Raw genomic sequence first — 13,526 nt, 5'->3', positions numbered from 1 at the left:
TGTTTGTTTTATTTAATACAGAAGGTAAATTTAACATAAATCAATCACAATAAACCAAGGGAGGAGGAAAACATAACTCGACACAAGGACAACATGACTCGACGCAAGGAAAACATGACTCGGCGCAAGGAAAACATGACTAGACACTAGAAAAACATGACTTGATGCAAGGATAACATGACTCGACACAAGGAAAACATGACTCGACACGAGGAAAACATGACAGACACAAGGAAAACATCGCACTCATACAAACATGACAGCATCTAATGAAAATGTGAATTAGTGACCCCTGCAGGGCGACTTTCACTGTCTGAGTGTCACAGATATTTGTCATGACACCATTATGCTACACACACACTTTCTCTCTCTCACACACACACACACACACACACACTCTCTCTCTCTCACACACACACTCACTTTCTCACACACACACTTTCTCTCACACACACACACACTCTCTCTCTCACTCACACACAACACACACACACTCTCTCTCTCACACACACACACACACTCACAGAGCCCGCGGCATGATCCCTGTCCCAGCTCTCATTACCCAGAATGCACCGGGGATGTGTTCCCGCTTTCCAGGAGAGTCACAGAGGGGATTGTGGGATGGATCATGTTGATTACGTTCCTTCCTGCTCACCTCGTCGGTTTCCGTGGCGACAGTGTTATTATCTCTGCAGTAATTAGCTGCTAATGAGGGAGGAGGCGGAGCCTCTAATGAGATTTTTATATCATCTGCTTTTGTTCTGTTTATGTTTGACTTTAATTAACCACTGTGCGTGTGCGTGTGTGTGTGTGTGTGTACAGGTGAAGTGTTGTAAATACTGGCCTGATGACACTGAGATTTACGGTGACATGAAAGTGACTTTGATCGAGACTCAGCTGCTGTCGGAGTATGTGATCAGAACATTTGCTGTTGAAAAGGTGACACACACACACACACAGTGAAAACATGACAAAAAAAAGATGACAATCCACTTAGCAAAAGACTCAGTTTAAGTCTCTGATGTCTACGTCACATGATCACATCTTTATCTACGTCACATGATCACGTCTTTATCTACGTCACATATCACGTCTTTATCTTATTGTTTGGCTGTTTATAAACACTCACTCTCTCACACCAAAGCTCAGAGAGAAAATCAGTGATATTCAGGAGCTGTTGATCCACTGCTGCCTCCATCACTAACTTCAAATGTCTCATTTTGTAAAATTCAGGTTTTAAAATCCTTCATTTAGATTGACCTCAGTGACACAAAGTGACCACACGAGGCAGCAGAGGTCCAGCAGCAACCGTGTCCCCGCAGCTAAAATCACTCATTTTCTCTATGAGCTTTGGTGTGGGAGAGTGAGTGGTTTATCAGGAGGAAACAAGTCATGTGATGATGAAGATAATGATGGTGATGATGATGGTGATGATGAAGATGATGACACATCTTTGACCTCATGTTCTTCTGTCATGTGACTCAGAGGGGTGTGGCAGAGATCAGGGAGATCCGTCAGTTTCATTTCACCGGTTGGCCTGACCACGGTGTTCCGCTCCACGCCACCGGCCTGCTTGGCTTCATCCGCCGTGTCAAGGTTAAAACTCCGCCCACTGCTGGTCCCACTGTGGTTCACTGCAGGTACAACATGTTACAGTACACACATGTTTTCAACAGTTACACAATGTTACAATGTAAACTGTGTGTGTGTGTGTGTGTGTGTGTGTCAGTGCGGGAGCGGGACGTACGGGTTGTTTCATAGTGATTGACATCATGCTGGACATGGCAGAGAGAGAGGGCGTGGTTGATATCTATAACTGTGTCAGAGAGCTGAGAGCACGGAGAGTTAACATGGTCCAGACTGAGGTAACACACACACACACTCGCATACACACACACTTATACTCACACACACTCACACACACAGACACACACTTTATGTTTCTGTCTGGGGTGGGGTCAGGAGGGGCGAGGTGTGTCCCTGTCAACACATGTCTCTCTCGTCTCTGTCCACAGGAGCAGTACGTCTTCATCCACGATGCCATCTTGGAGGCGTGTCTCTGTGGAGACACAGCAATTCCAGCCAATCAGCTGCGGTCGGTTTATTATGAGATGAACCGACTGGAGCCTCAGACCAACTCCAGTCAAATCAAAGAGGAGTTCAGGGTAAAAGCAGCTTAAGCTCTTCTTAAAGCTCTAATTAAAACTCTAATTAAAGCTCTTCTTAAAGCTCTAATTAAAACTCTTAAAGTCTTAATTAAAGCTCTAACTACAGCTCTTCTTAAAGCTCGAATTAAAGGTCAAACTAAAGCTCGAATTAAAGGTCAAACTACAGCTCGAATTAAAGCTCTAATTAAAACTCTTTCTTAAAGCTCTAATTGAAACTCTTCTTGAAGCTCTTCTTAAAGCTCTAATGAATGCTCTTCTTAACACTCTAATTAAAGCTCTTAATGCTATAATTAAAGCTCTTAACGCTATCATTAAAGCTGTTATTATTAAAGCTCTTCTTAAATCTCTTATTAAAGCTCTAATTAAAGTTATTAATAAGGGTTTATTAAAGATGAAGTTTATTGCCATGTCACATAAGTGATAGGAATTTGTCTTGGTTTTGCTCTCAGATAGACACAATACAGTACATACACAACCACCACAGCAAAAACCTGATATTGATCAGTGACGTGTGTGTGTCCTCAGACTCTGAACATGGTGACCCCAACGCTGCGGGTCGAGGACTGCAGCATCGCTCTGTTGCCTAGAAACCACGAGAAGAACCGCTGCATGGACGTGTTACCTCCCGACCGCTGTCTGCCCTTCCTCATCACCATCGATGGAGAAAGTTCCAACTACATCAATGCTGCACTGATGGACGTATGTAACACACACACACACACACACACACACACACACACCTGCTCCTCTACCTGTGCGCACACGTGTGTGTGTGTGAGAGACAACACAGGTTTTTATGTGACAACCAAAATGAGAGCAAAACCTCAGATGTTAGAAAGCACAAACTGTGCCTTTAAATAAAGAACAGAGCAAGACAAACGACGACTTCAGCATCTGTGTGACACACACACACTGTGGTCAGATATTTGGTTGGTTTCCGTGACGACAGAGTTGTTTATTAGTAAAATGCCAGGGTAGGGTGTGCAGAACTGTGGTTTTGTGTGTGTGTGTGTGTGTGTGTGTGTGTGTGTGTGTGTGCGCGCGCGCGTGTGTGGTGAATGGAAAAGTCAGAGCTTATTTCACAATAAAGGCTCAGAAATTATACTAAAAGTATAAAACCTGGCCACATGTTTATTCTGTGGTGGGATGTCATTTCCTGTTTGACGACCTTGTTTCAGAGCTACAAGCAGCCCTCGGCTTTCATCGTTACCCAGCATCCTTTGCCAAACACAGTGAAGGACTTCTGGCGTCTGGTTCTTGACTATCACTGCACGTCCATTGTTATGCTGAACGATGTGGATCCTGCACAGGTAACACACACACTGTGTCTCATCTGTGTCTCATCTGTGTCTCATCTGTGTCTTTGTGTCTCAGCTGTGTCTCTGTGTCTCAGCTGTGTCTCTGTGTCTCATCTGTGTCTCAGCTGTGTCCTCAGTACTGGCCAGAGAACGGTGTCCATCGTCTGGGCTCGCTACAGGTGGAGTTTGTCTCTGCAGACCTGGAGGAGGATGTCATCAGTCGCATCTTCAGGATCTACAACACGGCCAGGGTGCGTTTGTTTTTCACTCTGCCACCTGCTGGAGACGGAGGCAACAACAACATTCACTTAGCTCATGTTGGCGCTTAGCTGGCAGCAGTGGGGCTAGCTTTTGAGACTTAGTTGGTGCCAGCTAATGTTAGCTTTATTAGCTGATATCTGCTAATGTTAGCTTCACTTAGCTGATATCTGCTAATGTTAGCTGATATCTGCTAATGTTATATATCTCCTATATATCTCCTACCGTCCTCCGTCCTTCATGCAGAGTTTAGTTATGGGTGTGTTTGATGTCAGTGTCTCCTGGTGCTGGATATGTTTGTTTGTCGGGGTGCGTGTCATTTGACCACCCTGTCCTCCCTGTGTGTCCAGCCGCAGGACGGATACCGTATGGTTCAGCAGTTCCAGTTCCTGGGTTGGCCCATGTACCGGGACACACCCGTGTCCAAGCGCTCCTTCCTCAAACTTGTCCATCAGGTGGACAAATGGCAGGACGAGTATGATGGCGGCGAGGGACGCACGGTTGTGCACTGCCTGTACGACCACCACGTGCACGCACATACAAACACATGCACTGATGTACTACTGCAGGAGATACATGCACTGATACTTTAAGTACTTGTACAACAAATACTCTAAGTGTAAAGTACACACTCTCAGTTTAAAGTACACACTCACTGTAAAGTACACACTCAGTGTAAAGTACACTCTCAGTGTAAAGTACACACTCTCAGTGTAAAGTACACACTCAGTGTAAAGTACACTCTCAGTGTAAAGTACACACTCTCAGTGTAAAGTACACACTCTCAGTGTAAAGTGCACTCTGTCAGGACTGGGCTAGGGTTCCATCTGTAGTTATTTGTCTCCATCATGTGATGAAAAGTGGAATCGCACACATTTGAATCTTTCTAACTCTGGTGTGTGTCCCTCAGGAACGGCGGTGGACGCAGTGGCGTGTTCTGCAGCGTCAGTATCGTGTGTGAGATGTTGCGTCAGCAGCGCTGCGTGGACGTCTTTCACGCTGTCAAAACTTTAAGAAACAACAAACCAAACATGGTCGACCTGCTGGTAAATAACAACATCAATCAATCAATCAATCAATCAATCAATCTGTGGTAAATAAACTTAAACTACATTTTAAAACCAAAAATAGTTGAAATTAAACCAGAGGTTTGCTACCTGTTAGCTAAAATGACCATGGATGTATTCTAAGAACTGGATAGAGCTCCGCCCCTTTGGCTCCGTTCATTCTTATGGAGTTGCTCACCCAGCACATACGCCAAAAAAGTTTCTGACTTCCTGGTTAATTTCCAGGTTGTGCAGGCCATAGATTATGCGCAGTAGTCTTACTCCCATAATGCATCTGGGCTCTGTGAACGAGTCGTCCACGTTCTCAACTTGATTGGCGCATCCATGAACAGCGAATGTCAAAACCAACGATAGTGATAGTGAGTAAACTGAAAAGTATAATGATGTCATTACAGGTTAAAATGATCAATTTAAAGGTTCATTTAATTAGTTTATTTGTTGTTACAGGAATCATGTTTTCTTCCATTCACTGATAAAAATATATGCTAATAACTGTCACAGAACTCAGGGATTTTATATATAATTGTCCAAGAAAGTAATGACAACATTAAGTACTTTTATGATACCATTCCATTGAATATTAACCATGAATATGATTTTGGTCTCATTGCTATGCTTTGTATTTTGGTTTAAATTTCAAAGTTCACATTTCTAACTGTTTTTGTAGGTGGTTTACAAATAAAGCTAACTTATCATTATAATTACAATTTATGGTTAAAATAATAATCATAAAATATTAAAATAAACCTGCAGACCCATGATCAGATTATTATGAACAATAATAACGTGTTAAACGTAATTTTATAACTCCAGATTCTTTCACTCTAATTCATGTGTTCATCACATTTATCAGTAACTTTATGAACAGGTCATCACACCGTCATCGGTGTTAACGATGTCAGTATAAATCCACAAAGCAGCTTGTTAATACATCGATAATAAGTTTGAAAATAAATCCTAATGAGCGACGAATAAATAATTAAAAACCAGTTTTGTCCTAATATTTAAAAAATGTAAAAGTAATCCCCTCATTGCCTTCATTTATTCCCATTTCTCATAAAGTTTCACATCATACGGTTCCCTGACATTAGCTGTTCCCGAGACGTCACTTGACCGCACTTTGCTGTGCTCGTACACAGCTGTGACATCACTCTGGAAAATAAGATTTGTCTGGGCTTTTTATGGCTTTCAGGAAGGTTTTACAAATGTGAAACTCCATGAATTAAAAATATAGAATATAAAGATCTAAACATGCCTGTGTCCATGTCTCCAGGTGTCCTGTGGACACTTTTACAGACGTCTCTTTTACTATTGTGCTCAATGGGAAAATTGCTTTTTGGGCCGCGTGAGTATTTGTTGTTATTTGTAGTACCATGAGTGGCCCCCATGACAAAATTGTCTTCATGGCAGAGGGGGTGGAGCTGCATCCAGTTCTGATAATACATCCATGAAAATTACACTAAAATGTAAAGATCACATGACCTCTGACCTGTGATCGGTGACCTCTCTCTACAGGAACAATATAAATTCTGTTATGAAGTCGCTCTGGAATATCTCAACTCTGCTTAGCTTCAAATCATGGAGGAGGAAGAGGAGGGGCGTGGTGATGAAGAGGAGGAGGAGCTGGATGTTTTTGCACTGCCTTGTTGACTGAATGAGTCTTGCATTGACACAGACTCACTTTCATGTGTCACATTGTTGTTGTTGTTGTTTTGTTGTTGTTGTTTCGTTGTCGTACTGATGAACTGAAACTAAAAGAACCAAAACAAAAAAATGAAAAGATGAGTGGGCCGAGGGTGGAGCCTTGAGGAATACTGTGCACATGATTGGTTTATTGTTAAAAAAAAGAAAGAACTGTAACTGGTTAATAAAGGTCAATATAAAGGTCAGCTGACTGCTGCTCAGTCTGCTGATGATGACTGTGTGGTGGGGTCAAAGGCCAAGTATTAAGTGAAGATACTGTCTATGTTTTTTATAAAGTTGTTTTGTTTATAAATGTGTATGAAGACATTGTCTGTCTTCGGTCGCATGAAGACATCGTCCATCTTCGTTCGCATAAAGACATCGTCTGTCTTCGGTCGCATGAAAATATCGTCTGTCTTCGGTCGCATGAAGACATCATCCGTCCTCATCTTCAGTCGTGCTCCATATTCATGGACTTTAACTGGACTGGATTGACCACAACAGGTGGGCGGGGCTAGCTGCTGGTTCTGTTAATATTGTAAATAGAGAAGCAGGAAGTTGAATATTTATTCAATCATTCATTCACAGTGTCATAATTGAAGCACAGAGAGAGATAGACAATCATACTGTTAAATACATCTGAGTTAATGATTTAACCCTGGTTAAAATGACTGGACTAGTAAAATCCTGGTTAAAATGACCCTGAACTAGTTAAACCCTTGTTAAAAGGAGCTGTGGTCAGTTTGACCCTCGTTAAAATGACTCAGGACGAGTTTAACCCTGGTTAAGAGCGACTGTGGATAGTTTAACCCTGGTTAAAATGACCCTGGACTAGTTAAACCCTGGTTAAAAGCGGCTGTGGTCAGTTTAACACAGGTTGTGGTTGATTAAACGCTGGTTAAGCTGATGAAAACGTTGTGATTAAATATTTTATTTATGTTGTAAAATTCCAGAATATTCTAAATAAAAATATCTACACACACACACACTTGAGTCACGTGACTTCACCACATTCTGTTTATGTTTTACAAACTAATAATAATAAAGTTCATTCAGCGGCTGCACTTTGTCTCCTGACCTGCGGTGGCGCCATCATCCCGCCAAACCAGAGGAAACGCAGGAAGAATAAGGAGCAGCATTTCCGGTGTTTTCTGTAGCTCCAGCAGTGATGTTTTTCGTGATAACGTTGAAACACGTTTTCTTCAAGTTGAAACTTCGTGGGAACGTTAATTCTTAGTCGCAGTGACGCACGCGCTGCTGCGATCTCAGGTAAAAGCGGAAACTGTCAGCTCACGTGTGCCGAGAGACGGAGAAAAGCTGTTAGCTTAGGGCTAACGTCGTTAGCATGGTGCTAAGACGTTTTTTTTACCTTCAGTTTCTCACGTTTTTGTTTTAATGTTGTGAAAAATAATGTGTTCATATGTTTGTCTGGTGACGTCACTGAAACGGTTTAATATTATTATTAACATTTATAACTATATAAGTAAAATAAAGCTACAACGTCACAACGATTGTTTAAGGCAATAGTCCATGTGTGACGGTTTTTAGACACAAATAATATATTATTTTAATCTTTTGTCTTCACTGAGCTTCAGCATGTTTTTATGGACTAAAGAAAATAAAAGTGTCACATTTCAAAATAAAATACTTTCTTCGTGATCCTGTAGATTTTTAGACATTTATATCACATTTATGTCGAGCAATGTGATTATTCATCACTGTCTCCATGGTAACTCTGATCTCTCAGTGAAAGTAAATCTAAAAAAGAACAAAGGAAAATGAATAAACATGTAAGTATTGATCAGTATGATCCACCTGCAGGTGTGCGGTTACCATGGAGATGACTGAAACATTTCACAGACGCTTAAATTCAAAGTTGTTAAGTAGTTAAGAATGATCAGAAAGTGTTGTCTGATGTCTGCTAAATGCTTAAATCTAAATCTAAATCTTTGCTTGTGCTCAGGTGTTGAAGATGGAGCCCCCTGCTGAAGAAGCAGAGCAGCTGTGTGTGTTCCTGCTCAGAGCTGCAGTGGAGGAGGAGGAGGTGAAGAGGAGGGAGGTGGCCTGTCAGTGGGAGAGTCCACAGCAGCAGAGCAAAGAGGTGGCGTGTCAGAGCGACTCAGCAGAACACAGGGACGCTGCTGTCCAGGTGGACCTGCTGACTCAGCAGCTCAGCTGGTCACACTCAGGTGAGTCAGCACCTAAATGAATAAAGATGCAGGTTAAAAACTAAATAATCTAATGTCTTTTATTAATAAAACTTGTTTTTTTCCCACTCATAGTTCACACCAGAATTTAAAGGGATAGTTCAGGACTTTTGAAAACAGGAAACTTAAGTGTGTCCATAGAGAAAATTTGTGATTTTCAGGAGTTGTTCATCCACTGCTGCCTCCATCATTAAATTCAAATGTCTTATTTTGTCACTTCAGTGTTTGAAATTAGGGATGCACCAGTCCGCTTTTTTTCACCTCTGATACCGATATCTAAAGGTTTAGTTTTTATGTATCGACCGATACAGAAATTTTGGTAACAAATGTTATGTCTCATTGTTTGGAAAAGATTGGGATCAATGTTTTGTCCAAGGCAACATCAGACCTGACTGAAACATTTCTTTCCTGATTTTAAAAACAAATAAGCAGATAGAAATGTAGTGAATTGGTTATTAATTTAATAACTGTGCACCAGTAAAGTAATCTGAAATAAAGCAATAGCTTCACAAGCTTGATAGACATTCAAAATAAACAGTCAGTTCTTTGTTAATGGTTTAGTACAAAAATGATTTTAACATGTAACACAAAAGCAGCTCAATAAACCAATAACTTCTCGATTAACATGTAACTGTCATCCAGTCAGTGAGCTGTTCAGCTTAAAGTGAAACTTTTATCTTCTCTAATATGTGGCTGTACACTTTACCATGCAGTTCAGGTAGAGCTGCTCGGACAAAGATTTTCAGCTTATGTCGTACCGTGGCTCCAGGTGTTTCATGAGCAGCCGGAATCTCTTGACCCCGACAACTGACAGCTGTTCCGTCCATAACGACGAGCGCCCCTCAAACATTTACTGCAGCTTTTACAAACAGCCGTGGAGTTTGTTGTCTGAGGTCGTGTGAAAAAGTTCCACATCATTGATCCTTTCTCTCGCTTCATTTTGAAAACTACGTGAGCTTCTGCACGGTGTGTTGCTTACGTACAACATCACTCACATCGCAGCATAGAATCAGACTGAATAGATTATATTACATGTCATTTAGCAGACGCTTTATCCAAAGCGACTTACAATAAGTGCATTCAAACATTTGGGTACAAATAAGAGCTAGAAGTAAGTAAGAGCTTCAAGTAAGCCAAACTATGAAGTGCTAGTCATAAGTGTGATGTATAAGGAAGTTTTTTTTTTGTTGTCTTCGTCTTAGTCGAGATAGAGTTGGAAGAAATGTGTTTTTGGTCGGCCGCTGTGGAATTTCTTTTTCTCCAAGGAAAGGGCTCTCCCACCACAGATCTAACCATCACCCTCGACAACTCTGTGGTAACTCCTTCTCACACCGCAAGGAACCTGGGTGTGACACTTGACGACCATCTCTCCCTCACTGCCAACATTGCTGCAACAGCTAGATCTTGCAGATACATGTTGCACAACATCCGAAGGATTCGGCCTCTTCTAACCCAGAAGGCGGCACAGGTTCTGGTCCAGGCTCTTGTCATCTCACGCTTGGATTACTGCAACTCCCTCCTGGCTGGTCTTCCTGCATGCGCCATACGACCTCTGCAACTCATCCAGAATGCAGCAGCTCGACTGGTCTTCAACTTACCAGAATTCTCCCACACTACACCCCTCCTCCGCTCCCTTCACTGGCTTCCTGTAGCTGCTCGCATCCGCTTCAAGACTCTAGTGCTTGCGTTCCATGCTACAAACGGATCCGGTCCAGCCTACATCCAGGACATGATCAAAACCTACACCCCAGCCCGCCCACTCCGCTCTGCATCGACAAACCGGCTCGCTGCCCCCTCACTGAGAGGATCGCAGAGGCACTCGCAGAACTCGAGACTGTTCACTGTCCTCGCTCCCAAATGGTGGAACGATCTCCCCATCGACATCCGGACAGCTGAAAGCCTCCACATCTTCCGACGCCGACTAAAAACCCATTTCTTCCGACTCTACCTCGACTAAGACGACAAAAAAAAACAAAAAAAAAAACTTGTACATCGCACTTGACTAGCACTTCATAGTTTGTTCTACTTGAAGCTCTTACTTACTTCTAGCTCTTATATGTACCCAAATGTTTAAATGCACTTTTGTAAGTCGCTTTGGATAAAAGCGTCTGCTAAATGACATGTAATGTAATGTAATAATGATACACGATACAAATATCAGATTGCTGCATCCCTATTTAAAGCGGCAGCAGAGGACCAGCTGCTCCTGTGTCCCCGCCAGCTAAAATCACTGATTTTCTCTCTGGACTTTGGTGTGGGAGAGTGAGTGGTTTATAAACATCTGTGTAACCGTGAGATAAAGACGTTGTAGACTTTTGTTTCAAGGGTAAAATGCGATCTTTCTCCTGCTTGCACTGCCTTGCTAACTGGCACATCTGAAAGGGTTAAACATTATCATGATGTAAGTTATTGAATGTAAAAAAAAAACATGGTTAGGGAGCAGTAACATGTTTGTCACACCAGGTGGCAGCAGAGGACAGTGTTGAGCTGAGTTCACCTGTTGTGTGTCAGCAGCTCCGTCACCTGACATGCTGCTGCAGTGTTTGTCCGTCAGACCTGATGGACCACACGGGGGCGCTCTGCTGGAGCATTGCACCTCCTCCTCCACCAGAACCAGAACCAGAACCATCAAACCTGCTGTCAGACTCTCGCCCACACTCATTCCAGAGTCTAGAACCCAGAAGAGACCCACTCCTCAGAACCACAACACCAGCACACGGAACACGGCGACTCCACGCCGCCGCAAACGCTCACGGCTCCCCCGGTCACCTGACACTGAGCAGGAGGAGGAGGACCCAGGAGACACAGGTGATCCCAGCTGGACTCCAGGTCCAGGTGAAGGTGAGAGACTGTGATTTAAACAATACAGGGGTTTTAATTCAGAATAAAGTAATGAAATCTGTTAAATATAAAGTTTTAAGTTTTTTAATGTTTTCGCATTTTATTATAAATTTTTTCTGGTTTTACTTTGAATTCATTTGAAATGTTTAATATATTTGTGAGTGGATGTTTTTCACCTGGTTTCACTTTGACTCTGTTTCCTCCTCAAAAGAAACGGCGGCGTCTCCGGAGAGTGTGTGGCGTGACTCAAACTCCCAGCATGCACTTGTGGCGGTGAAGCTGGAGGTCGACAGCATCGTGTGCGACGTTTGTGGGAAAGTGATGAAGAACAAGTCGAGTTTGGCTCGGCACTCCTTCATCCACACGGGGAAGAAGCCATTTGCCTGTCACCTGTGTGAGCTGCGCTTCAACCGCCGCGATAACCTGCAGCACCACCTGAACAGGCTCCACCCACACGGCGTCACCAGGCTGGAGAAGCAGCGTGCGGCACCGGCGTGGCTCTGCGCCACCTGTGGGAAAACCTTCAGCTGCAGGTCGCGACTGAAGACGCACGAGGTCATTCACTCCGGAGTCAAACCTCACCGCTGTGACCTTTGCCCTAAAGCCTACATGAGGACTAACGACCTAGAGCACCACAAGAAGATCGTCCATGTAGAGGGCGTGGCCACGACGCCACGGCCCAGCTCACTGCTCTGCGACTTCTGCGGTAAAGAGTTTAAATGTCGTTCGCAGCTCGTCGTCCACTTACAGACGCACACGGGCGAGCGGCCGCATCTCTGCGATATCTGTGGGCGCAAGTTCGCCCGACAGCACCAGCTCAAACGCCACAAGATCCTCACGCACGCTAACCACGAGAATGGAGACGAGCCGCCGACACCTGACACGTCCTTTGCCTGCAGCGTTTGTGGGAAGCAGCTAAAATCTGAAGCTCACCTTGCCGCTCACTCGCACGCCCACACGGATGAGAAGCCACACCGCTGCGGCGTCTGTCTGCGAAGTTTTCAGCGTGCCACCTGCCTGAAGCAGCACCACCTGCGCGTCCACCTGAAGGTCAGAGCTAACAATGCAGCGCGTGGCGTCAGCAGGAACAGGAGGAGCGCGGCACAGGCCAAAACCTTCCCATGTTCCGTCTGCGGAAAAGTCTTCAAGTTCAAATCCCTGCTGACGAGTCACTCACTGATCCACAGCGAAGTCCGGCCGCACGCCTGCGACTTCTGCAGCCGCTGCTTCCGCCGCCGCAGCCACCTGAAGAGGCACCGCGAGGTCGTCCATGCCAACGGAGCGCGAGCGCCACAGAGTTTCGTCTGCCACATCTGCGGCAAAGACAAGAAGTGTCGCTCGCAGCTCGACCGCCACGTCATCATCCACACGGGCGAGCGGCCGTTCGCCTGCGACCTCTGCTCCGCCCGCTTCAACCGCCGCGGCAACCTGCAGCAGCACAGGAGGCGCATGCACACCGTGGGGGAGTCGCCCACCGAGGAGGCTCCACCCATTCTGTTTGATAACGACATGATTCTGACGTACAAACAGGAAGAGACGGTGGTCACTGCTCACACGTCCACCGAGGAGCTAGAGGTGTCGGCCAACGAAGACGACAACACGGACGACGCACAACAGATTCACACTTCCTGACAACATGCTGACTCCGCCTCTACTGAGCTTGCTCAGAACGCCCACATTGCCTAACCATAGTGAGGCGGGGTTGCTGTCATTTCAGGTGAAGCTTTTGTCACATCACATGGTTTTCATTAGCTCCTCCTCCTCCGACATCATCTTTGTTTTGTAAATAACAACAATCAGAGTCACAGAAACTTTTTTTTAATGATGACATCACACATGTTTGTTTGAGCCAATGTGCTGAACACACATACACAGTCATTTCCATGGCAACTCAAACAGATCAAATTAATTTATCATTATTCAGTTTGATAGAATCATTAATCTGTTGTCAGGTGACCGTCCAGTAAGCCCCGCCCCTTCATACAGTCATGACATTGCTGACAA

The 13,526-nt window shown here is 44.2% G+C and overlaps 2 protein-coding genes across 13 annotated transcripts in view; both read left to right on the top strand.

Moving 5' to 3' along the window:
• The window catches only part of LOC122767617 (receptor-type tyrosine-protein phosphatase mu-like), a 63,768-nt gene extending 56,981 nt beyond the window's left edge, over positions 1 to 6,787 (top strand). For all 12 annotated transcript variants that reach the window (XM_044023089.1, XM_044023083.1, XM_044023098.1 and 9 more), the window contains 10 exons: positions 823 to 939; positions 1,486 to 1,640; positions 1,730 to 1,865; positions 2,016 to 2,165; positions 2,694 to 2,867; positions 3,347 to 3,478; positions 3,592 to 3,717; positions 4,075 to 4,238; positions 4,635 to 4,770; positions 6,307 to 6,787. In XM_044023089.1, the coding sequence (XP_043879024.1) occupies positions 823 to 939; positions 1,486 to 1,640; positions 1,730 to 1,865; positions 2,016 to 2,165; positions 2,694 to 2,867; positions 3,347 to 3,478; positions 3,592 to 3,717; positions 4,075 to 4,238; positions 4,635 to 4,770; positions 6,307 to 6,360 (1,344 nt within the window). In that variant the 3' untranslated portion in view covers positions 6,361 to 6,787. The remainder of the gene's footprint in view (positions 1 to 822; positions 940 to 1,485; positions 1,641 to 1,729; positions 1,866 to 2,015; positions 2,166 to 2,693; positions 2,868 to 3,346; positions 3,479 to 3,591; positions 3,718 to 4,074; positions 4,239 to 4,634; positions 4,771 to 6,306) is intronic.
• Positions 6,788 to 8,484: 1,697 nt separating this feature from the next.
• LOC122778762 (zinc finger protein 184-like) lies at positions 8,485 to 13,164 on the top strand. Its single transcript, XM_044040861.1, has 3 exons — positions 8,485 to 8,663; positions 11,196 to 11,522; positions 11,734 to 13,164. Exons 2-3 carry the CDS (start codon positions 11,210 to 11,212, stop codon positions 13,152 to 13,154), a joined length of 1,734 nt encoding a protein of 577 aa, XP_043896796.1. The 5' UTR covers positions 8,485 to 8,663; positions 11,196 to 11,209; the 3' UTR covers positions 13,155 to 13,164.
• The last annotated feature ends 362 nt before the right edge of the window (positions 13,165 to 13,526 follow it).

The sequence above is a fragment of the Solea senegalensis genome, linkage group LG1 (assembly GCF_019176455.1).
Source record: "Solea senegalensis isolate Sse05_10M linkage group LG1, IFAPA_SoseM_1, whole genome shotgun sequence".
NCBI lineage: Eukaryota > Metazoa > Chordata > Actinopteri > Pleuronectiformes > Soleidae > Solea > Solea senegalensis.
The sequence above is the reverse complement of the archived record's forward strand: the minus strand, read 5'-3'. Positions and strand labels throughout refer to the sequence as shown.